Source organism: Balaenoptera acutorostrata, chromosome 3 (genome assembly GCF_949987535.1).
Source record: "Balaenoptera acutorostrata chromosome 3, mBalAcu1.1, whole genome shotgun sequence".
Classification (NCBI taxonomy): domain Eukaryota; kingdom Metazoa; phylum Chordata; class Mammalia; order Artiodactyla; family Balaenopteridae; genus Balaenoptera; species Balaenoptera acutorostrata.
Genome location: NC_080066.1, coordinates 152,347 through 178,880, shown reverse-complemented (window position 1 = coordinate 178,880; position 26,534 = coordinate 152,347). Strand labels below are relative to the sequence as shown.

The window sequence follows — 26,534 nt, the reverse complement described above, 5'->3', positions numbered from 1 at the left end:
AAATGTCTGTTGACAGATGAACGAATAAAAAAAGATGTGGCACATATACACAACGGAATACGCAGCCACGAAAAAGAATGAAATACTGCCTTTTGCAGCAACATGAATGGACCTAGAGATTATTATACTAAGTGAAGTAAGTCAGAAAGAGAAAGATAAATACCATATGATATCACTTATATATGGAATCTAAAATATGACACAAATGAACTTATTTTTGAAACAGAAACAGACATAGAAAACAAACTTATGGTTACCAAAGGGTAAAGGGGGTGGGGCAGGGGTAAATTAGGAGTTTGGGATTAGCAGAGACAAACTACTATATATAAAATAGATAAACAACAAGATCCTACTGGATATTGACTGCATTCAACATCCTGTAATAAACCATAATGGAAAAGAATATGAAAAAGAATATGTATTTATATGTATAACTGAATCACTTTGCTGTACACCAGAAACTAACAGAACATTGTAAATCAACTATACTTCAGTAATTAAAAAAAGGAGTGAATTTAAAAAATTTAAAGTAGATTATAATCACTGAAAGGGAAACAGCTGTCTATTATGAAACAAAATCCAGAACTCATTTTAAAAAAATTAGTTAATTCAACTACAAACAGAAGGCATGGCAACCAGCAAAATGGGAATGGAAGAATAGGGGGGTGGGGAGACTCATGACTCAAAACAGTCATTTCATTAGTATATGAATGGTTTCTATAATCAAGAATAAAATTCTAACAGTCCAAAAGGGAAACCAGGAAAAGATATAAGATGATAGTTCACCCAGAGAGGAAATATGGTGAGTCTAAGCAACAAATTAAAAAAGTAAAATCAAAATAAGATACCAGTGGCACAAATCAAACATTTTAATGACATTCTGGGACAGGCTGTGACATAACAAAACTTCATGCATTGCTTATGAGGGTGTAAACTGATACAACTTCTATGGATTTTATCAGTAACTCTGAAATTTAAAATGGGATATCCTTTGGCCCAGTAAATCCCTTTCTACAAAAACATCTCACAACTCTAAAAGACCCACAGATCTATCAATAGGGTTATGGCTCATTAATTTATGTTTCACTCATACACTGGAAAATTATAAAGCAATTCAAAAGAGTAAGATAACTCTACATGCAGTCACATGTTAAGATCCTTTGACATATTTGGTGAACAATGTAATCTGCATACACAGATAGTGAAATAATACTCATGGAAAAGATATACTTGCATATATTTTGATATGCCTGCAAATGCAAAGAAAACGGTTTGTAAGGATAAACACCCACTTTTTAACACTTCCGTTAAGAGGAGGAATGGGACAGAAGGAAGTTCTAGGGTTGGGTTTTGGGTTATTTTCTTTTTTTTCACTTTTCATTCTATGCATTTACTTCTAACTTTTTACAAGGAGAATGTCATGTCTGTAGTTAAGCAATAAAAACAACTAAATTAGGTGTACCAGGTTCACCAACGCCTTACCCTGAGAACCATGCTTCAGGATGATCCCCCCCAAAGGTAAAAGCTGCCACTTAGAACACATGACATATCTGTGTCATTTGTGTGTGTGTGTGTGTGCGTGTGTGCGTGTGTGCGGGGGGTGCGCACGTGAACCAGCCAAATTCTGCCAATAAATTGTGAGTCCTGTAGGACAGGCACGATTCCATTCGCCTGTAAGAAGTGTTTCTTGCATTCACTGAATCCTGAGAGGCTGGGCGCAGGGACACATTTGGGGCTGGTTAGGCTACCACGTGGCCGCCAGCGAAGCTCCAGCATCCGGGCGCGAGCAGCCCGGGCTCAAACAGACTCCCTCAGAATTTCCAGGAAACCGTCGGGTGGGTGGCGATGGGCGCTCCGTCCAGCAGCGCCCTTCCAATCGCTGTCCTGTTTGAGAACGTCGCCTTTCCTTCCCGGAAATGAGGCTTAATCCAGCTAAGGTTGCGCCAGAGGCGGCGCCCGGACGGGAGGCGGGGCCGGAACCGGGGTCAGAAGCGCAGGGGCCGGAGGCGGGGCCGGGACCGGACTCGGAGAGCCGGCCGCAGCCGGCGGCAGGGCCCGGCTCGGAGCCTTTCCCGGCCGCAGAGCCCGAGCCGCAGCCGCTGTCGGCGTCGGGTCCGGGACAGGAGCCCGAGCTGGGCTGGGCTGCGGGGCAGCGCGCAGGGGCCCCGCCGGAGTCGCAGCCTCTGCCGGCGTCGGAGTCTGAGAACGGAGTGTCCGAGAGGCCCCGCTGCCACACCGACTGCCTGGAGGCGCCGCTCTCCCGGGCCTTCCGGCGGCTGGGATGGGAGGTGGGCTCGCACCCCTGGATCTTCCTGCTGCTGCCCATGGTTTTAACGGCCGTCCTCGGCACCGGCCTGATTCACCTGCCCAAGGAAGAAGAAGAAGACCTCGAGGAGCATTACACCCCGATAGGGAGCCCCGCCAAGGCTGAGCGACGCTTCGTGCAGGGACATTTCACCGCCAACGACTCTAATCTCTTCTCCATCTCCAGGAAGAGCACCGAGGTCAATTATGCTTCCATTCTAGTGGTCTCCAACACCAACTCGCTGCTGGAACAAGAAACCTTATCAGAAATTAGTGAAGTGGACGACGCGGTCCAGGCTTTGTCTGTGACACAGGGAAACGGAACCCAGATCCTCTACAATGAGGTGTGCTCGAAGAACCAGGGCTACTGTGTCCCCTCCAACCCACTCTTGTTCGCCTGGAAAACGAACAATGTCCTCAACCTGAAAAACATCACCTTCCCCATCTACAGCCTAGCCGGCCAGGTCGTGTACCTGGCCAACATCCTTGGAGGAACTGTGTTAGGCGAGAGCATGGGACTGAGCCAGTTACTCCTGGAGGCCAAAGCCATGCGGCTGCAGTACTACCTGAAGACCGGCGAAGGCGAGGACAGCGAACGTAGCAAGGCGTGGCTGATCCACTTCCTGAACCAAGTTGGCAACCTTGAAAAGAGTCTGGCCTTGAAGAAGATCCAGGTACCTAGCGGCTGGGGCTTTATAGGGAGGCCAGGAGAAGGTGGGAGGGATAAGAAGACTTGTTCCAACCGCACTCCCTAATTACTTGATGGAGCCCTTGACTTGAAGCTGGGTGTGTTCTGCTGTATTTGGTCCTTGATCCAACTTTCTTAACATAGCGCACTGAAGAATGCCACAAAAGAATCTAAAAGAGTGGATATATGCATAGGTATAACTGATTCACTTTGCTGTACACCTGAAACGAACACATAATTGTAAATCAACTATACTACAATAAAATTTTTTTAAAATAAAATAAAATAAAAAAGAGAGCTAAGACCTAAAAAAAAAAAAAAGCCAGAAATCTTAAATCCTTGGTAACATTTTGCTGAAAAACACAAATTGTACCTCCTCAAGGTTATTGTGTTCAGTACAGACATTGATCTTAAGGTTTAGTTTGGTTTTCTGGTCATATTACTTGGAAATTCTTACTTTTAGTTAAAGCCTTTGCTGTTTCTGGGAGCCCCCTAAAATTTGTTTAGAGTTCAGTGGAATAAAAAAAAAACAAATCTACAAGCAAAAGTTCCATGGTGTTGTTGAAAAAGAATGCTGAGCATTTTAAAAGTAAATTATAGCATAGTGCCAGGCACATGTTAGCTGTTCAGTAATTGCTGGGCTGGCAAACCTAATACTCTGAATAAAACTGGTGAAAATGAGACACCTTCTGGAAGAAGCCTTTGAATACCCAGTCCTTAATGAAATGATATTTGTGCAATTAAAATAGTAAAAGATAACAACCTAATAAAAATTTAGAAAAAGCCAAAATGTCTATAGTTGTTAATGATTTTTTTATATAAGATTCAGATTTCATATATTCAGGAGTTTTAAACTTTAGATTTTTGAAAGAAACTTTGGAAAGCATGCCAGAGGTTTGTGGGAAGAAGCAAATCTTTATTACCTTCTTTATTCTAAAATCAGAATCCACATAGTTTGATTCTTTACTGAATTTTAATGTTTCAATCAAGCTGTAGTGTTTCAATATAATTTGTAACACACACAATATCAGAATTAAAAGTTACTTATCTGAGTATATTTTTGTGGCAGGTGGTCTACTTTACATCACTTTCTAGACAACTGGAATTTGAGGCAACTTCTATGACAGTGATCCCCTTGTTTCACTTGGCATACCTTCTAATCATATTATTTGCAATCACATCATGCTACAGGTAAAAGACTTTTATTAGTTTTTTAAACTCTAACTTTAAAAAATATTTTATTGTGGTGATATATATGTATATAGTATGTATAACATAAAATGTACCATTTTAAAAACCATTAAAAAATATTTATTTAATTATTTGGCTATGCTGGGTCTTAGTTGCAGCGCATGGGATCTTTAGTTGCAGCATGTGGGCTCTTAGTTGTGGCATGCAGGCTCTTAGTTGCGGCATGCGGGATCTAGTTTCCTGACCAGGGATCCAACCTGGGCCCCCTGCACTGGGAGCATGGAGTGTTAACCACTGGACCACCAGGGAAGTCCCTAAAAACCATTTTTAAGTGTACAATTTAGTGGCATTAATTACATTCACACTGTTGTACAACCATCACAACTATCTCTTTATAAATATGTTACATCACCCCAAACAGAAACTCTGTAACCATTAAGCAATAACTCCCCATGGTCTCCCCCAAGTCTTGGTTACTTTTTAATCTACTTTCTGTTTCCATGAATTTGCCTATTGTAGAGATTTCATATAAGTGGAATCATACAGTATTTGTCCTTTTGTGACTGGCTTATTTTCACTTAGCATAATGTTTTCAAGGTTTATCCATGTTGTAGCATGAGTTCCTTTTTATGGCTGAATAATATTCCATTTTATGTATATACCGCATTTTATCTACTTATCTATTTATGGGCCCTTGGAATATTTCCATCTTTTGACTATAGTGAATAATGCTGCAATGAACGTTGGTGTACAAATCTCTGTTTGAACCTGTTTTCAATTCCTTTCAGTATATACCTAGGAGTGGAATTAGTGGGTTGTATGATAATTCTCTGGTTAGCTTTTTGAAGAACCACCAAACTATTTTTCACAGAGGCTACACCATTTTATATCCCACCAGCAATGTGTAAATTTTCCAATTTCTCCACATCCTCACCAACACTTGTTATTTTCTGTTTTATTGATTATAGCCATCCTTGTAGGTACAAAGTGACATCTCATTGTGGTTTTGATTTGCATTTCCCTAGTAACTAATGATGATAAGTATCTTTTTATGTGTTTACTGGTCATTTGTATATCTTCTTTGGAGAAATGTCTATTCAGGTCCTTTGCCCCCCCCCTTTTTTTTTTGTCTGTGCCACACAGCTTGCAGGATCTTAGTTTCCTGACCAGGGATTGAACTCGGGCCCTTGGCAGTGAAAGCGTGGAGTCCTAACCACTGGACTGCCAGGGAATTCCCACTTTTGCCTATTTTTAATGAAGTTGTTTGTCCTTTTGTTGTGTTGAGCCCTATTGTTGATGAGTACTTTATATATTTTAGATATTAAATCCTTATCAAGATATATGATTTGCAAATATTTTCTCCCACTCTGTAGATTATCTCTTTACTTTTTTGATAATGTCCTTTAATGCACAAATGTTTTAATTTTGATGAAATTCAACTTATTTTTATTTTTGCTACTTGTGCTTTTGGTGTTATATCTAAGAATCCATTGACAAATCCAAGGTCATGCACATTTACCCTATGTTTCCTTCAAGAGTTTTATGGTTTTAGCTCTGAAATCTAGGTGATTGCAATTTTTAATTCATAGTTGTATGTGATGTGGAGTAGGGGTCCAACTTCATTCTTGTACATGTGGAAATCCAGTTGTCCAAGTACCATTTGTTGAAGAGACTGTTCTTTTCCAGTTGAATGGACTTGGCATCCTTGCCAAAAATCAATGGGCTGTAGATGTATGGGTTTATTTCCAGACGCTCAGTTCTAGTCCATTGGTCTATATGTCAATCCATATACTAGTACCACTCTGTTTTAATTATTGTAGCTTTGCTATAAGTTTTGAAATCTGGAAATCTCAGCTGTCCAATTTTTTTTCATTTTAAGGTTATTTTGGATATCCAGGGCTCCTTGTAATTCCATATGAATTTGAGTGTTGACCTTTCCATTTCTGAAAAAAAAAGCCATTGGAATTTTGATAGAGATTGTGTTCAATCTGTAGATTGCTTAGGTGAGATTGTCATTTTGACAATCTCTTCCTCCCCGTGAGCTAAGAATGTCTTTCCATTAATTTAGGTCTTCTTTAGTTTTCATCAATGTTTTGTAGTTTTCAGCATACACGTCTTTCACTTCTTTGATCAGATGTATTCCTAAGTATTTCATTATTTTAAACACTAAATGGAGTTACTTCTTTAAGTTCTTTTGGGATTGTTCATTGTGCATGGATAGAAACAGCTGAATCCTGTGTGTTTATCTTATATCCTGCAGCTTTACTAGATTTGTTTACTAACGTTAGTAGTTTTCTTGTGGAGTCTTTGGATTTTTCATATATATGATCATATAATCTGTGAAAAGAGATAGTTACAATTCTTCCTTTCCAATTTGAATTCCTTTTATTTCGATTTCTTGTGTAATTGCTCTGGCTAGCACTTTCAGTACAATGTTGAATATCATTGGTGAAAGTGGGCATCCTTATCTTGTTCCTGATCTTAGATGGAAAGCTTTCCATTTTTCACCATTGAGTATGATGTTAGCTGTGCAGTTTTCATACTTGACTTTATAATTTTGAGGAACTTTCCTTCCATTCCTTGTTTTTGAGTGTTTTTATCATGAGAAGATATTGGAATTTGTCAAATGCCTTTTCTGCATCTTTTGAGATGATCATGTGGTTTTTATCCTTTGTTCTATTAGTGTGGTGTATTACATTGATTGATTTTCCCATGTTGAACCACTCTTGCATTCCTGGGGTAAATCCCATATGGTCATGATGTATAATCCTTTCAATATGCTATTGAATTGTGTTTGCTAGAATTTTGTTGAGGATTTTTGTATCTATATTTATAAGAGGTATTATCTGTAGCTTTCTTGTGATACTTTTGTCTGGAATTGATATCAATGTAATGATGGCCTCATCATATGAGTTAGGAAGTGTTCCCTTCCTTTCAACTTTTTGGAAGGGTTTGAAAAGGATTGGTATTAATTCTTCTTTACATGTTTGGTAAAATTCACTAGCGAAGCCATCTGGTCCTGGACTTTTTTTGTTAGGAGGTTTTTGATTACTGATTCAATCCTTTTAGTTGTTACATGTCTGTTGAAATGTTCTATTTCATCTTGAGTCAGTTTAGGTCTTTGTGTATTTCTAGGAATTTGTGCATTTTATCTAGGTTATCCAGTTTGTTGGCATAAGTTGTTAATAGTAGTCTCTTATAATCCTTTACATTTCTGTAAGTTCAGTAGTAATGTCCTCACTTTCATATCTGATTTAGTTATTTGTATCTTTTTTTCCCCTCCTTTGTCAATCTAGATAAATGTTTGTCAATTTTGTTGATCTTTTTCAATAACCACTTTTGGTTTTGTTGGTTTTGTCTATTGTTTTTCTATTCTCAATTTTATTTATCACTGTTCTAATCTTTATTATTTTCTTCCTTCTGTTAGGTTTGTGTTTGGTTTTCTCTTCTTTTTCTGGTTCCACAAGGTGTCTAAATCCACAAAGTGGTTTGAGATCTTTTCTCTTTTTTAATGTAGCTATAAATTTACCTATGGGCACTGGTGTCACTACATCTCATAAGTTATGGTGTTTTGTATGTTTGTTTTCATTTTCCTTATAAATTATCTGCCTAGATGTTTTATCCATTATTGAAAGTGATGTATTGAATTTGCCAACTATTACTGTAGAGCTATATATTTCTCTCTACAATTCTGTTAATATTTGCTTCATATATTTTGGGTCTCTGTTATGTGGTTAATTTATGTTTATAGTTGTTATATCTTCCTGATTAATTGCCCCTTTTATCGATATATAGTGTCCCTCTGTCTCTTTTAACAGTTTTTGAAATACAGTCTATTTTTGTCTGATATCAGTATAGCCACCCCTGGTCTCTTTTGGTTACTATTCATATAGAGTATCTTTTTCAATGCTCTAACTTTCAATCTATTCATGTCTTTGGATCTAAAGTGAGTCTCTTGTACACAGCATATAGTTGAATCATTGCTGTTTTATCCATTCTGACAATATCTGCCTTTTGATTGGAAAGTTTAATTTATTTAGATTTAAAATAATTGCTGACAAGGAAGGACTTACTCCTGCTGTTTTGCTGTTTGTATTCTGTATATATTATAGCTTATTGTCCTTCATTTCATCCATTTATGCCTTTTTTTTTTTTTGGCCATGCTGCGCGGCTTGTGGGATCTTAATTCCCTCACCAGGGATTGAACCCAGGCCCAGGCAGTGAAAGCTCCAAGTCTTAACCACTGGACCAGTGAATTCCTGATTTATGCGTTCTTTTATGTTTAGTTTCTATTTTTCTGGTGAGCTGTTTTGATTATTTTTTCATTTCCTTTTGTGATGGTTTTTAGAGACTTTCTTTGTGGTTACCATGGAGATTCATATAACATCTTAAATTTAAAATGATCTGTATTAAATTAATACCTACTTAACTTTTAACTATGCTGCTTCTATACATCTCTGTCCTCCCTCCCTTATGTTGTTGTCATAAATTATATCCTTATACATTGTATGCACTATAACATAGATTTATAGTTATTTTTATGTAATTGTCTTTTAAATTCTGTAGGAAATAAAAGGTAGAGTTACAAACCAAAAATACAATAATACTTGTTTTTGTATTTGCCCATGTATTTACCTTTACTGGACATCTGTATTTCTTCATGACTTCGGTTACTTTTTTTTTTTTCCTTCATTTCAATCTGAAGGAGTTCCTTCAGCATTTCTTATAGGACAGGCCTAGTGATAACAAATTCCCTCAGCTCTTCTTTATCTGTGAATGTCTTAACTTCTCCTTCATATTTGAAGGAGAGTTTTCTGGACACTACCTTGAAGTTGATGGGTTTTTCTTTTAACACTTTCAATATCATCCATTGTCCCTTGGCCTCCATGGTTTCTGATGAGAAATCAACCTTTATACTTATTAAGTATCCCTTGTACATGATCAGTTGCTTCTTTCTTGCTGCTTCCAAGACTCTCTTTGTCTTCGTCTTTCAATAGTTTGATTATAATGTCTCTTGGTGTGGATCATTTTGAGTTTATCCTACTTGGAGTTTGTTAAGTTTCTTGGATTTGTAGCTTCATGTCTTCTATCAAATTTGGGAAGTTTTCAGTCATTATTCTTTAAATATTCTTTCTGCCTTTTTTTCCCCTCTCTTCTTTTTCAGGGACACCCATAATATGTATGTTGGTTTGCTTGCTGGAATCTAACAGGTCTGTGAGGTACTTTTCACTACTTAATCCTTTTTTCTTTCAGCCTCTCAGACTCAGTAATTTCAATTGACCTATCTTCAAGTTCACTGGTTCTTTATTATGCCTACTAAATCTGTTATTGAACATCTCTAGTGTTTTGGTTTTTATTTCAGTTGTACTTTTCAGCTCTAGAATTTTAGTTCCTTTTAAGTTTTTTTCTATCTCTTTATTTAAATGATCACTTTGTTCATACATTATTTTCCTTATATCCTTGTCAGTGCTCACCTTTAGTTCTCTAAGCTTATTTAAGACAGCGTTTTATAGTCTTTATCTACTAGGTCCTGTCTCTGTCTTTCCTGTCAATTTATTTTGTTCCTTTGCCTGAGCAGTACTTTCCTATTTCTTTGTATGCCTTGGGATTTTGTTGTTGTTGTTGTTGTTGTTGTTGTTGAAAACTTGGCATTTGACTATTATAATGTGGTAACTGGAAATCAGATTTCCTACCTCCCCAGGGTTTCCTGATATTTGTTTGCTTGTTTGTTTAATACTGTAGTAGTTGATCTTCTTAGTGACTTTCCCAAACTATTATTGCAAAGATTGTATTCCTTGTTTATGTTGTCACTGAAGTCCCGTTCCTTAGCTTGTGTTCAGCTAGTGTTTTGCCAGAAATTTCCTTGCATGCCAGGAGCTCTCCCAGTCTTTTCAAAATGGTTCTGGACTCTCCTTCAACACTTACCCAGGGTTATGCCGTGACTGGGGATTAGCCATAGGTGAAAGCTTAGTGTCTTAAGTCCTTTTTGAGCATTATATCTTGCCCTGGGTGACTTTCTAAATTCCCCAGTATACACAGGCACTTGTGAATATTCTAAACTCCCAGAGGAATGCTCCCCAGCTTCTGCCTTAGGCAGTCTTTTGTATGTTTGGGCTGTAATCTTTTGCCCTATGCATGTGAAGTTTGTCTATTCAGTTTGTGGTGTTTCCACCTTTCTCAACCTGAGTTTTGTGTTAGACACAACAGAGGAGTGCCTTGCATCAGTCCTTCAGGTAGTCCCTAGACAGTTTAGAACAGATATATAAAATATTATGTGAATAAGGTCTGCTCGGCTCCTTCCAGAAATAAGGAAATAGTCTCACACTGGTAACATGGGCTGTTGATGCTTTAAGATTGCTGTTGATTTAAGACTTTGCTTTAAGACTCTTGCCACTTTAAGACTATGGCCAGTTTAACACATCTGCCACTTTATGATCACTGCCATTTTAAAACTTCTATCCCACCAGAGAGGGAGGTGAGATAGGGCATATAAACTCACTACAAACCTTCCTACTGTTTTAAAGGCCCCCTGCCTTTTTTTTTTTTCTTTCAGCCCTCTGTAAACTTTTGACTGTTTTCTAGAGATCACAGAGTTGGTACTGACAACTTCTGCTTGTTTTTCTATGTATCTGTTGGGAGACAAGAAGTGGAAAATTCTTACTCTACATTTTTCTGATGTCTAACAGTAAACTCTTATTTTTTAAACCTAATGACTTAAAAAAAATTTTGCCCATTAGCAATAGCATGCAATCAAATGGAATAGTAAAAAGAAATTTTGGCCGGTTTTGTTTGATTTGGCATATGTTTATTACCTTACATGTTGTGCCAGTTATGATTAGTTGTGTCATTTGGAGGCAGATATGCTGATAGAGCTAAGAAACAAGTCTTTATTTCTATTATAAATTTGAACTAGTACTTTTAACTATACAAAAAAGTAAGCTCTAATTTAATTGACATGGGCATTTCCATTGGTCTGGTGTGGAGTTTACCTTGTTAAGCACTTGTTATCTAGGCATTAGGGTTAGTTTGAGCTCTTATGGCTGGAAAGCTAAAATATGAAAAATATCAGCCAAAAAAAAAATAGAATTTAGATGTAGAAAGAACCTCACAAATAATATTATTCTAATGATTCTCACATCAGAGTCACAGAGAGAGCCCTAAAACCACACATTCTGAGGCCCTGCCCTATTGAATCAAGTATCTGGAGGCTAAATCTGAAAATCTATATTTCAGAAATTTCTCTAGTTTATTCTCATAAGTACATACGTTTGGGGGGAAAATGATATAATTTAACTCTCTAGGTTTAAGGTAGAGAAAGATGTGAGGCTCCAATAGGTAAAGGGACTTAACCACACTGGGTGCATCTTTAGAGTCAATAAACTAATTTATAACTTTGTTATTCTGGAAAGGAAGATCACATCCCTTAGAAAATAAAGAAACAAAAAAAGAAGGAAGGAAGAAAAAAGGAGGAAGAAAGGAAGGGAGGAAGGGAGGAAGGGAGGGACGGGGGAGGAAAGAAAGCAAAATTCAATCTTGTTAAAGTTAGTAGGATAAATAATTTTTTAAATTAGTATGGAATCTATAAGGTACCAAGAACTAGTTTGACAAAAGTCTTCTACTGGATAGTTGGTTCTGAATATACAAAGTTATGTCAATTCTTGCTTATCTGTAGCAAATAATTGTGGACAGTAATTCAGAAAATCTTGTATTGAAGGCAATTAGAAAATGACTTACATTTGTCTTTGAAGACTTTTTATGCTTATGTAACCAACATATTGAACACACAGGACACATGAGGTGTAAACATAAAGCAACTTTATTTCCATCTCCCTCTGTTCCCTTTAAGTTTTGTAGGTAGAGCAAGTTCTTCCTCTGCCCCATAAAAACTGAGGCAGGACCTGTGACTTTCACTGTCATTCTTAGGTAAGGCAGAGTCCTCCAATTGGAATTAAAATGTCCATGTCCATGTAATAAACAAAAAGTGATAACTTGATTTGAAGCTAAGGTTTCCCCCTCTCTTAGCTGGAGCACACTGCATGGGAAAGCCTTTTACGGGGAAAAAAGGGCTTCCCTGCCCTCTTCTATCACTTCTTATCTTGCTGTACTAGTTCCTGGGTTGGAACATGCCCAAGGAGAAGAGGAAAGGGAAGAGGAAGATTCTTAAGCCATACATGCTGAGTGATGGTCTAATAGATGCTTTTTCTGGGTTTGAATATACAACTGATAATCCTGTGAGAGCTTTTGTAAGTTCCTTGACACCTCTCACTCCCAGTTCTCTGTTATCACTGAGAATCTTATCTCTGTTCAGGGTGGGGCCTCCTAGACAGTCCCTAAGATATCCCCACCCTGCCTGTCTCACACACTTATATATGAAAGTGATTCCTTGCCTACGTGCACTTACCTCATACAGAGCCATTCTTCAAACACATTTTGTAGTTCCATATTTACTGTCTTGCAGTGAAGTCATTTGAACAACAGTAAGACTTTCTCAAACGGTATACTCCAAATTGAACTTCATTCTATGGTAAGTACTGGTATGTTGAGCTTCCAGACTATTTCAAAATTGTCTGACATTTTGGAAATGACAGAACTTACACCAAATGTGAGATCAATTTCAGAAAAAAAAATCCGGAGAATCTTTCCCTTCTCAAATACACTGTAAACTATTCTTCAGTCTTGATAGACATCATTATGTTTCAAGGAAGATGTGGATCCCTCACCAAGCGTGTACATAGATTGTATTCTAAGTGGAATGATTTCTACTTTAGCCCTCCCCTGCTAAGTGAATAGAAAATTCAAAAAATTGGCTATTTTGCTGCCCGTGATGTGTAACTGCCTGAGCATTGGAATCATATGAAGAAATTTTTAGACACTTGGATTCTGCAGCTTCTCTACAAACCTATAGATCAGAATCTGCAGAGCTGTGTTCCAGGACTGCAGGAATCTGAAGTTCTAAGACTCTTCTAAGTCATTCTGATAAACTGCTTAACCAAGGTCCTTCTTGGGGACTAGAAAATCTGCAAGTGTGTTCACCAAACAGTGCTCTACATTCACATCTTCCCTCCATTGCCTATTGAACATTAAAATAAAGGTCATTTAGAAAAAGTCAACACAGCAACTAGTCAAAGTCAAGTCACTCTAGCCAATAATCTACTTCACTCCCCCATCCTCTGAAAAATTTACACCAAAAAAATCCAGAAACCTGAAAGAGGGAATGGGGATAAACATGTCACACGTAGCTTTTATCCTCATTAATCTTTTTGATTTCACGGTTCATCTGTGTTACTTTCTTATCTTAAACTCCTATAAACCAGTATTGTTACTTTAAGAAAGTATTTGTTATAATCAAAGTTTGTCATAACAAAGAAATTTACTTTTGCTCTGGAGTGAGACTGTGTTTGTGTGTGTGTGTGTGTTTATTTTTGGGCCCTGAGTTTAACTGACAGCACCAGCAGTTTGAGAAAAAGTGAGATACAGGCACAGTGTAGTTTTTTTTTTTTGGTAGTAATAAGAAAGTTTAGCTATTCTACTGTGGTCCTGCCTGAATAAGGTCTTTAGTTATATTCTTGCTGTTTTGGAATCAGTAGCTCCATTTGCTTAGTTGACTCTCCCAGTTTTCAAACCAAACTTAGTTTCTCTCTCCTGCTAAAAATATCTAGAGGCAGGTATCAGTCATTTGTTTTGGAGCAGTTAGCGAATGAATAAAGTAGAAAACCAGAGGCTGTTGTCAGTATTTTAAAATGTAAAGTCATGGTTGTTGGGAGGAAAAGTATTAAACCCATTCTTTAATTGCTGTGTATGTATTCCCATTTCTGTTGGTCCAACCAAGAAACAGGCATAGCTTGTGTTACTCAAAATGGAGTACATATCACATTTTTTTGCAATTAGTAGCCACTTTTCTAGAGCTCACTTCTCCAGCAGAGGAGAGTATGAAAATCTTTTAGAAGGAGGCTTTACTTTTTTTTTTTTAATTTTTATTGTTTTTAAACAGCAGGTTCTTATTAGTCATCAATTTTACACACATCAGTGTATACATGTCAGTCCCAATCTCCCAATTCATCACACCCCCACCCCCACCCCCCTGCCACTTTCCCCCCTTGGTGTCCATACGTTTGTTCTCTACATCTGTGTCTCTATTTCTGCCCTGCAAACCGGATCATCTGTACCATTTTCTAGGTTCCACATATATGCGTTAATATACGGTATTTGTTTGTCTCTTTCTGACTTACTTCACTCTGTATGCCAGTCTCTAAGTCCATCCACGTCTCAACAGATGACCCAATTTCGTTCCTTTTTATGGCTGAGTAATATTCCATTGTATATATGTACCACATCTTCTTTATCCATTCGTCTGTTGATGGGCATTTAGGATGCTTCCATGACCTGGCTATTGTAAATAGTGCTGCAATGAACATTGGGGTGCATGTGTCTTTTTGAATTGTAGTATGCTACTACAATGCTACTGGGTATATGCCCAGTAGTGGGATTGCTGGATCATATGGTAGTTCTATTTTTAGTTTTTTAAGGAACCTCCATTACTGTTCTCCATAGTGTCTGTATCAGTTTACATTCCCACCAACAGTGCAAGAGGGTTCCCTTTTCTCCATGCCCTCTCCAGCATTTGTTGTTTGTAGATTTTCTGATGACGCCCATTCTAACTGGTGTGAGGTGATACCTCATTGTAGTTTTGATTTGCATTTCTCTAATAATTAGTGATGTTGAGCATCTTTTTATGTGCTTCTTGGCCATCTGTATGTCTTCTTTGGAGAAATGTCTATTTAGGTATTCTGCCCATTTTTGGATTGGGTGGTTTGTTTTTTTAATATCGAGCTGCATGAGCAGTTTATATATTTTAGAGAGTAATCCTTTGTCCGTTGATTCGTTTGCAAATATTTTCTCCCATTCTGAGGGTTGTCTTTTCGTCTTGTTTATGGTTTCCTTTGCTGTGCAAAAGCTTTGAAGTTTCATTAGGTCCCATTTGTTTATTTTTGTTTTTATTTCCATTACTCTAGGAAGTGGATCAAAACAGATCTTGCTGTGATTTATGTCTGAGAGTGTTCTGCCTATAATTTCCTCTAAGAGTTTTATAGTGTCTGGTCTTACATTTAGGTCTGTAATCCATTTTGAGTTTATTTTTGTGTATGGTGTTAGGGAGTGTTCTAATTTCATTCTTTTACATGTAGCTGTCCAGTTTTCCCAGCACCACTTATTGAAGAGACTGTCTTTTCTCCATTGTATATCCTTGCCTCCTTTGTCATAGATTAGTTGACCATCGGTGCGTGGGTTTACCTCTGGGCTTTCTATCTTGTTCCATTGATCTATGTTTCTATGTTTGTGCCAGTACCCTATTGTCTTGATTACTGTAGCTTTGTAGTATAGTCTGAAGTCTGAGAGCCTGATACCTCCAGCTCCATTTTTTTCCCTCAAGATTGCTTTGGCTATTTGGGGTCTTTTGTGTCTCCATACAAATTTTAAGATTTTTTGTTCTAGTTCTGTAAAAAATGCCATTGGTAATTTGATAGGAATTGCATTGAATCTGTAGATTGCTTTGGGTAGTATAGTCATTTTCACAATATTGATTCTTCCAATCCAAGAACATGGCATATCTATCCATCTGTTTGTATCATCTTTAATTTCTTTATCAGTGTCTTATAGTTTTCTGCATACAGGTCTTTTGTCTCCCTAGGTAGATTTTTTCCTAGGTATATTATTCTTTTTGTTGCAATGGTAAATGGGAGTGTTTCCTTAATTTCTCTTTCAGATTTTTCATCATTAGCGTATAGGAACGCAAGAGATTTCCGTGCATTAATTTTGTATCCTGCAACTTTACCAAATTCATTGCTTAGCTCTAGTAGTTTTCTGGTGGCATCTTTAGGATTCTCTATGCATAGTATCATGTCATCTGCAAACAGTGACAGTTTTACTTCTTCTTTTCCAATTTGTATTACTTTTATTTCTTTTTCTTCTTTGATTGCCATGGCTAGGACTTCCAAAACTATGTTGAATAATAGTGGTGAGAGTGGACATCCTTGTCTTGCTCCTGATCTTAGAGGAAATGCTTTCAGTTTTTCACCATTGAGAATGATGTTTGCTGTGGCCTTTATTATGTTGAGGTAAGTTCCCTCTATGCCAACTTTCTGGAGAGTTTTTTTTTTTATCATAAATAGATGTTGGATTTTGTGAAAAGATTTTTCTGCATCTATTGAGATGATCATATGGTTTTTCTTCTTCAATTTGTTAATATGGTATATCACATTGATTAATTTGCATATATTGAAGAATCCTTGCATCCCTGGGATAAATCCCACTTGATCATGGTGTATGCTCCTTTTAGTGTGTTGTTGGATTCTGTTTGCTAGTATTTTGTTGAGGATTTTTGCATCTATATTCATCAGTGATATTGGCCTGTAATTTTCTTTTTTTGTAGTATCTTTTTCTGGTTTTGGTATCAGGGTGATGGTGGCCTCATACAATGAGTTTGGGAGTGTTCCTTCCTCTGCAATTTTTTGGAAGAGTTTGAGAAGGATGGGTGTTAGCTCTTCTCTAAATGTTTGATAGAATTCACCTGTAAAGCCATATGGTCGTGGGCTTTTGTTTGTTGGAAGATTTTAAATCACAGTTTCAATTTCATTACCTGTGATTGGTCTATTCATATTTTCTCTTTCTTCCTGGTTCAGTCTTGGAAGGTTATACCTTTCTAAGAATTTGTCCATTTCTTCCAGGTTGTCCATTTTGTTGGCATAGAGTTGCTTGTAGTAGTCTCTTAGGATGCTTTGTATTTCTGCGGTGTCTGTTGTAACTTCTCCTTTTTCATTTCTAATTTTATTGATTTGAGTCCTCTCCCTCTTTTTCTTGATGAGTCTGGCTAATGGTTTATCAATTTTGTTTATCTTCTCAAAGAACCAGCTTTTAGTTTTATTGATCTTTGCTATTGTTTTCTTTGTTTCTATTTCAGTTATTTCTGCTCTGATATTTATGATTTCTTTCCTTCTGCTAACTTTGGGTTTTGTTTGTTCTTCTTTCTCTAGTTCCTTTACGTGTAAGGTTAGATTATTTATTTGAGATTTTTCTTATTTCTTCAGGTAGGCTTTTATAGGTATAAAATTCCCTCTTAGAACTGCTTTTGCTGTATCCCAAAAGTTTTGGATTGTCGTGTTTTCATTGTCATTTGTCTTTAGGTATTTTTTGATTTCCTCTTTGATTTCTTCAGTGAGCTCTTGGTTATTTAGTAACATAGTGTTGAGCCTCCATGCGTTTGTGTTTTTTACATTTTTTCCCCTGTAATTCATTTCTAATTTCATAGTGTTGTGGTCAGAAAAGATGCTTGATATGATTTCAGTTTTCTTAAATTTACTGAGTCTTGATTTGTGACCCAAGATGTGATCTATCCTGGAGAATGTTCCATGCACACTTGAGAAGAAAGTGTAATCTGCTGTTTTTGGATGGAATGTCCTATAAATATCAATTAAATCTATCTGGTCTATTGTGTCATTTAAAGCTTGTTTTTCCTTATTAATTTTCATTTAGGATGATCCATTGGTGTAAGTGAGGTGTTGAAGGCCCCCACTATTATTGTGTTAGTGTCGATTTCCTCTTTTAGAGCTGTTAGCAGTTGCCTTATGTATTGAGGTGCTCCTATGTTGGGTACATATATATTTATAATTGTTATGTCTTCTTCTTGGATTGATCCCTTGATCATTATGTAGTGTCCTTCCTTGTCTCTTGTAACAGTCTTTATTTTAAAGTCTATTTTATCTGATATGAGTATAGCTACTCCAGCTTTCTTTTGATTTCCATTTGCATGGGATATCTTTTTCCATCCCCTCACTTTCAGTCTCTATGTGTACCTAGGTCTGAAGTGGGTCTCTTTTAGACAGCATGTATATGGATCTTGTTTTTGCATCCGTTCAGCCAGTCTATGTCTTTTGGTTGGAGCATTTAATCCATTCACGTTTAAGGTAATTATCGATATGTGTGTTCCTATGACCATTTTCTTAATTGTTTTAGGTTTGTTTTTGAAGGTCCTTTTCTTCTCTTGTGTTTCCCACTTAGAGAAGTTCCTTTAGCATTTGTTGTAGAGCTGGTTTGGTGGTGCAGAATTCTCTTAGCTTTTGCTTGTCTGTAAAGCTTTTGATTTCTCCATCAAATCTGAATGAGATCCTTGCCGGGTAGAGTAATCTTGGCTGTAGGTTCTTCCCTTTCATCACTTTAAGTATATCATGCCACTCCCTTCTGGCTTGTAGAGTTTCTGCTGAGAAATCAGCTGTTAACCTTATGGGAGTTCCCTTGTATGTTATTTGTCATTTTTCCCTTGCTGCTTTCATTAATTTTTCTTTGTCTTTAATTTTTGCCAGTTTGATTACTATGTGTCTCGGCGTGTTTCTCCTTGGGTTTATCCTGTATGGGACTTGCTGCACTTCCTGGACTTGGGTGGCTATTTCATTTCCCATGTTAGGGAATTTTTTGGCTATAATCTCTTCAAATATTTTCTCTGGTCCTTTCTCTCTCTCTTCTCCTTCTGGGACCCCTATAATGCGAATGTTGTTGCGTTTAATGTTGTCCCAGAGGTCTCTTAGGCTGTCTTCATTTCTTTTCATTCTTTTTTCTTTATTCTGTTCTGCAGCAGTGAATTCCACCATTCTGTCTTCCACGTCACTTATCCGTTCTTCTGCCTCAGTTATTCTGCTATTGATTCCTTCTGGTGTAGTTTTCATTTCAGTTATTGTATTGTTCATCTCTGTTTGTTTGTTCTTTAATTCTTCTAGGTCTTTGTTAAACATTTCTTGCATCTTCTCAATCTTTGCCTACATTGTTTTTCCGAGGTCCTGGATCATCTTCACTATCATTATTCTGAATTCTTTTTCTGGAAGGTTGCCTATCTCCGCTTCATTTAGTTGTTTTTCTGGGGTTTTATCTTGTTCCTTCATCTGGTACATAGCCGTCTGCCTTTTCACCTTGTCTATCTTTCTGTGAATGTGGTTTTTGTTCCACAGGCTGCAGGATTGTAGTTCTTTTTGCTTCTAGAAGGAGACTTTCATACTTTTTGTTAGCCAGATACATAGTGAACCAGCTTTGAGATACAGGAGCTATTTAGGATTGTGTTTAGGGCTAACTTGAGTCACAGGTGGGTGAGAAGATAACTGGATATAGGTACTTCCATTTGCTGTTGTGTTCCATTCACACTCCTTTGAAGATCAGAGTGGAATTAACCATCTGCAGTGTTTTAGTATATCTTTGTGGTCCTGAAATGCCAGTCAGTGGATTTGTGCTTGGCTAGATGTGTAAGAATCAACCAGTATATTTTGGTAAAAGTACAGATTTCCAACTTTTCTGTCTCTGAGCCCCCCCCCCCTTTTTTCAGTTGGTCTGGGCTAGTGCCTGGAAATTAAAGTTCTCCAGCAGACAGGTATGAGAATTATTGCCCAAGAGGGCTCTGTATAGGTATCCAATTCAAGAATGTTATGAATTGCTGGAATTTCAGTATGGAAGCTACCACTACAAGTTCCATGATTTTTCCCTCCAAACTTACAGGTGTGACTGTATACGAAACAAAATGTGGGTTGCAGCCTTTGGAGTGATTTCTGCTGCCTTGGCAGTGGTGAGCAGCTTTGGCCTGATGTTGTACATTGGGGTGCCATTTGTGATCATAGTTGCAAATTCACCATTTCTTATTCTAGGTGAGTAAAACAAAACGTGAGGCTGCACATTGTGTATGTGGGGGTGTGGGGTGGATAATGGAAGGGGATTGTGTTAGATTAAGCAGAATAATTATATTTAGGTGGCTCTACAGATCCAAAATGGGGTATCAGGAAAGAAGAAAATCAGATGGAATTCTGTGTCTTTAGAGTTAGAAAAATCTAGTACCCCAAATGGAAAAACACAGACCAGGGACATGAACAGGCAGTTCACACACACACACACACACACACACACACACACACACACCAAACACACAAAATCCAAAATACTAGTCACTGAAAATATGAGAAAAAATATTTGACTTTTCAGTTAATCAAGGGATGCAAGTTAAAACAAAAGTGAGACACCTTTGTTTTCTTTTCTTATTAATGAATATTAGCAAGATTAAAAGTTTGGGGAATGTTGTATGCAAATGAACACTCATATTCTGCTTGCTGGGGGAAGTTTGTAAATTGGTGCACTTTTTAAATACAACTTTGCAACAAATCAAAAGACTTAAAAATTTAAAAGGGAATACCTTTGACCTGCCTACTCCACTTCTAGGAGTTTGTCCTAATTATTGGACAAGTGGTCACAAAGTAGAACGTGTATGTTCATTTCAGTGTGATTTAGAATAGGAAAAACAAGAACAACCTAATCCCATATCGACATGGGATCGGTCCACTCAAACATAGCATATTAAAGTTTTGGAATCCTATTCAGTCTTTAAAAAGAGGTAGCTATAAAGTGTTAAATGAAGAATGCTGGCTATGAAACAAGATGTTTAAAATAGATATACAAATATATGTGTATATTTGTATAGAGCAAATTCTGGATGGATATACTTAAAATATTAGCAAGAAATATCCCTGAAGGGTGGAATTACAGTTGTTTAAATTTTTTCTTTGCATTTTCCTGTACTTTCAGGATTTATTTTACAATAAGCATGAGAAGATAAATATGTTTATATTTTGGAAAGTAAACAACTTGGAAGAAATAATATTTGATTTCCTAGGGGAGACAGTGGAGGAAACCTTCCTAGTACACACTCACGCTTAAGCTCTCAGTGTTCCCACAGTCATAAATAACTATAGTTAAAGTCTATGCAACCAATTTAATATAAACCATCTTCGTACTGTCTGTGTATACATAGAAGTATGAGTGTAGGGGTGGATGTGTGTATGAGTGTGTGTGTGTGGGAGGGTTGTGATTTCAGTGACTCGAAATATACGAGGACAATTTTTGAACAAGGTTCTATAAAGAAAAAACTGGTTTTTAAATACCTAATAAATATCAATGAGTTTATTCGTCGTCCTTAGTACCTCTGATTCTTCCCTTTTGTTCAGCTGAATACAACTGAAATCCACAAAGCTGGCAGCAGGGGGAGTGTCGGGATGCAGTTTATGACACACTACGTAAACCTGTGTCAGTGTAGGCCCTCCTACCTTGATCATACGCACACAACATCTGAATTAGAGGCAAAGTGCAACTCCCAGTACCCTCCCAGGTAATCCATGGAGAAGATCTCTTAAAATTGAAATGAAAATCAGCATGTTAGTTCCAAGTACTGATTTTGTATCAATACACACAGAAACAGAGGTGTACATGAGTGAAAGCAGTAGAAAGCTTGAGGGAGATGAAATTTGTCTGCAACATGCTCATGCTGTCCTTTGTAATCCCATTTCTTCTCTGTGGTCCTCCTCTCCTAGCCTTCATTGATGGTTTCAAAGTCCTCAGATGTTCTCCTGTCTTCTTTATTCCAAACCAATCAGGAAACGTCATTGTGGAAAAGACTGATTACCTTAGTAGGCATTTAATATGTAAAGGATTCTTAATATTTACTTTGGTGCATATTTCTGATCTCAAGAGAACCTGCATTTTATTGAGATAATGCCTAAACCTGGGCAAGTGAAGTTTGAATGACAGCCTTCTGGGTATCAAAAACAGACTAGCAGGAAAACTGCACTTGTGTGTGTGTGTGTGTGTGTGTGTGTGTGTGTGTGTCTATAAACTATGGGGTGCCTCTACAATCAGACCACATTGATAGCTAGATGCTAACTGTAGAACAGATAAATCCAGCTCATATTTTAAGCAACAGTATGTTGGCTCAACATTAGTGCATTAGAATAAAATGGTTTATGGGAGAAAATGGTCTCTCAAGTATTCTAATGGAGTCAAGGATACATTGCTAATCCTGCTTCACCTAACACCCAGCAGCCAGGTTTCCTGACTCATCATTAAAACACCCTAAATGATGACTAGGAGTAGAGTATACTGTGCTCTGTGCAAATAGGAGTATGTACAAAGCACAGAGCTACTACAGAGCAAGGAGTGATAAGTTCTGTTGTGGATTCAGAGGCAACCAGAAAAAGCATCACAGAAAGAAGTATCAAAACACAGACTGAGGAAGATAAATAAGACCTTAAGAGATGGACAAAGAAATGGTGTGAACTGATCTGTTTAATGTTTAATGGATGTTCATATGCATGAAGATTCTGTTTCTTTTTTTAACAGGCGTTGGGGTCGATGACATGTTTATCATGATTTCTGCCTGGCAGAAGACCAACCTCATGGATAGCATAAAAGAGCGGATGTCCAATGTCTATTCAAAAGTGGCAGTGTCCATTACAATCACCACCATCACCAACATCCTGGCCTTCTATACAGGAATTATGACCTCTTTCAGGTCCGTACAATACTTCTGCATCTATACAGGAACAACCCTGCTCTTTTGTTATTTTTATAACATCACCTGTTTTGGAGCATTTATGGCCCTGGATGGTAAAAGAGAAGTAGTCTGTCTACGCTGGTTGAAGAAACCAGAAACTCCTGACCAAAAATGTTCCTCATTAAAAAAGCCCTGCTGCCTCCCATGTAATTCTCTCCGAGACAAACATAAAGCTGATATCCACCCAATGAATTTGTTCTTTAGAGACTATTTTGGTCCTTTTCTCACAAGCACTGAGTCCAAGTTTTTTGTAGTGCTTATATACATTTTGTACATCATAAGTAGTATATATGGGTGTTTCCAAGTGCAGGAAGGTTTAGACCTCCGAAATTTGGCAAGTGACGACTCCTACATCACACCGTATTTTAATGTAGAAGAAGAACATTTTTCAAGTTATGGTCCCAGGGTTATGGTTATTGTTACTGAAGCTCTTGACTATTGGGATGGAGATGCTAGGCAAAAATTGGAAAAATGTCTTGTAGATTTTGAAAACAGTGACTATGTAGATAAAAATCTCACAGAGTTTTGGTTACGAGAATATGTGAAATATATGGAAAACCACCATCACGATGTAAATGATAAGATAACTTTTCTAAAAAATATTCCCAATTTTGTAATAGATTCTCCGCTTTTTATGTATGATATTAACATTACATCATCACAGGAAATCATTTGTTCCCGGGCCTTCATTCAGACCATGGGTGTTTCTTCTTCAACCAATAAGAAGCTGATGTTACTCCAGTTCCGAGACATGGCCGAAAAGTGTGAAATTCCCCTAATGGTGTATAACCAGGCGTTCATATATTTTGATCAGTATTCTGCAATATTAGAAAACACCGTTCGAAATGTAATTGTCGCCTCAACAGCTATGTTCATTGTTTCCTTACTGTTAATCCCTCACCCGCTGTGTTCTTTGTGGGTAACTTTTGCTATCGCTTCTGTGATTGTGGGAGTAACGGGTTTCATGGCATTCTGGAACGTCAATCTTGATTCCATATCCATGATTAATCTTGTCATTTGTATAGGGTTTTCTTTTGATTTTTCTGCGCACATTTCCTATGCATTTGTTTCCAGTTCAAAGCCGTCAGTAAACCAAAAAACCATCGAGGCATTGTATCTGCTAGGCTACCCTGTGTTGCAAAGTGCAATTTCAACAATAATAGGGGTGTGTGTCTTATCTGCAGCTAAAGCATACATCTTCAGGACATTTTTTAAGATTATGTTTCTTGTTATGGTATTTGGAGTTGCTCATGGCCTAATTTTTATTCCGGTATTCTTAACCTTTTTCTGAAAGTTTGTTTGACTAGCCACTAACCAATCAAAGACCAGTTATAGAATTCCTGATTGCCCCAATCCAATCTGATAAAAATGCGCTATTAAGAATAGTCAATAAACTAAAAACAAAGGCATGTTTCCTTGGTGTGGAAATCCCATTTAAAAATGTTATTTGAAATATCCTGAGAAAAATTAATTAGTCTTACATTAAAATATCTTTACTAAATTAGGAAGTGTTGTCATCTTTATTATGGTCTATACAATCAAGCATAAGTATAACTTTCCAGTTATTTTTTCCTTTTATTTCATCATTAGTAGTTTATGCCTGGGATTCAAATATTTTATGTATTATGCTATAAATGGAATATTATTTTCATTGTACTTCCCATATGCATTATTATGTGAAAGTGCAACTGATTATTATTTATTCTCGTAGTCTGGGGTTTTTCTATCCACGTTCTTAGTGGTGTATTTTGATGAACTGAAGTTTTTAAGTTTTGAAATCCAATTTATCATTTTTTTAATGGTTAGTGTTTTCTGTGTGCTCTGTAAGAAATTTTTGCCTAATCCAAGATCACAAAAAATTCATCTATGTTTTCTTCTCAAAGCTAGTAGTTTTATTTTTACATTTAGGTCTATGATTCATAGACCCGTGTTTGTTGGGAAGTATGGATAGAGGTTCATTGTCTTCCCATTATAGTTATCCAGTTGTCCCAGCAGCATTAGTGAAAAGACTGTCCTTTCACCATAGGGATTAATTTGGCACCTCTGTCAAAGAATCAATTGACAATTTATGTGTGGCCCTATTTTTGTGCGTTGATCTGTTTTTCTATCATACCACACTGCATTGATTACTGAAGCTTTCTATTAATTATTGAAATTAGGTTAGGTAAGGTATCCAACATTTTTCCTCTTTTCCAAATTGTTTTGGCTATTCTAGGTTCTTTGCATTTAGATACTAATTTTAGAATCATTTGTCAATTTATCAAAAAAAAATCTGGGATTTTTGATTGGGATCATGATTGGGTTATGGTGAATCTACAGATCAATTTGGGGAAAATAGATATCTTAGCAGTATGGAATCTTCCAATCTGTGAACATGGTTTATCTCTCCATTTATTTATATCTTCTTTAATTTCTCTCAGGCATGTCTTATAGATTTACATGGATTTACTTCTAAGTACATTAATTTATTATATCATTGTAAATATTTTAAATCCCCTTTCCATTTTTTTTTTTACTGGTACATAAAAATACAATTGGTTTTGGTATACCTACCTTATACTGTGTAATCTTTTTAGGTTCATTTATTAGTTCATGTTGAGTTTTTTAGTTTCTCTAATAGTTTTTATCTATGCAATTATGTAAAGGTCACATAAAGACAATCCTATTTCTCCCTACATAAACTTTATCTTGTACTTATCTTATTGCACTGGCTTAAAATGTCCAGTAAAATGTGGGAAAATGTACTGAAAGCAGACATCATTGCCTTGTTCCCAACTTTGTAAGGAACGTGGTCAATATCTCAGGAAGTATGATGATTACCTGGAAGTTTTTCATAGCCATCTTCTGTCAGATTGTGGAAGCTCTTTTCTACATTTAGTTTTCTGGGATGTTTTAACATGAATGGGTATTAAATTTTGTCAAATAATTACTGTCCATTGACTGAGATTATCATGTCTATTTTTTTATCTTAATCTGTGAATGTGACAATTTATATTGAACGATTTTTTAATATTATACCAACCTTGCATTCCTAGGATGACTCACATTTAGTCATGGCATATTATTTTCATATATTGCTGTCTTTGTTTTGTTAATATTTTGTCAATGATATATGTTCCTATGTTTATGAGGCATACTGGTCTACAATTCCCTTTTTTGTAATGCCTTTCTCAGGTCTTTATATCAGGGTTATGCTGCCCTCAGGAAACAAGCTAGTAAATATATATTCCTCCCCTTCTATTTTCTGAAATATATGATGTATGGTTGATATAATTCTTTCATTTCTTACTTAAATGTTCAGTAGAATTCACCAGTGAAGTCTTCTGGGCATGGAGTTTTTCTGGGAAGGATTTTTATTTCAGATTGACTTTCTTTAACAAATAGAAGGCCATTCAGATGTTCTTTTTCTTCTTGGGTCAATTTTGGTATGTTTGGTTTTATAAGGAATTTGCCCATTTTGCTAATTGGCTAATTGATTATTTTCTTACCATTTTAATGTCTAGTGATGTCCCCTGTGCAGTTCTTGATATTGGTAATTTGTATTATGTACCTTTTATTTCTTGATCAAGGGATTATCAATTTTATTAAATTTTTCCAAGAACCAACTTTTGGCTTTATTCATTTCTTTTATTTCTCTATTTGCTACTTGATTGCCACACTCTTTATTCATTCTTTGAGTTTAACTTTCTCTTCATTTTCTAGCTTTATAAGGTGGTAGGATAAGTCACCGATTTTAACATTTATTCTTTTCTAAGAAAGCTTTTAATGCTATAAATTTCCTTCTAGCTACTCTTTTAACTGTACCCACAAATTTTTATATGAGGGGTGTTCATTATCATTCATTTCAAAGTAAGCTCATATTTTTCTTGTGATTTCTTCTTTGACCATGAATCAAACAATACCTTTATTTTCTCTTCGTTATTTAAGAATAGTTTAACTAAGCGG

At 36.7% G+C, this 26,534-nt stretch overlaps 1 protein-coding gene across 1 annotated transcript; it reads left to right on the top strand.

The window, feature by feature from the left end:
- Positions 1 to 1,892: 1,892 nt before the first annotated feature.
- LOC103020551 (patched domain-containing protein 3) lies at positions 1,893 to 26,194 on the top strand. Its single transcript, XM_057544514.1, has 4 exons — positions 1,893 to 2,978; positions 4,062 to 4,183; positions 19,715 to 19,860; positions 22,376 to 26,194. The coding sequence occupies exons 1-4, from the start codon at positions 1,917 to 1,919 to the stop codon at positions 23,878 to 23,880; spliced, it is 2,835 nt and encodes a 944-aa protein (XP_057400497.1). The 5' UTR covers positions 1,893 to 1,916; the 3' UTR covers positions 23,881 to 26,194.
- Positions 26,195 to 26,534: the final 340 nt, after the last annotated feature.

What these genes read in the sequence shown, in the direction of transcription:
- LOC103020551 (XM_057544514.1), top strand. Translation starts at nt 1,917, where the DNA reads ATGAGGCTTAATCCAGCTAAGGTTGCGCCAGAGGCGGCGCCCGGACGG. An exon ending in TGGCCTTGAAGAAGATCCAG is followed by an intron (nt 2,979 to 4,061) that starts GTACCTAGCGGC and finishes TTTTTGTGGCAG; the next exon opens with GTGGTCTACTTTACATCACT. An exon ending in GCAATCACATCATGCTACAG is followed by an intron (nt 4,184 to 19,714) that starts GTAAAAGACTTT and finishes CCAAACTTACAG; the next exon opens with GTGTGACTGTATACGAAACA.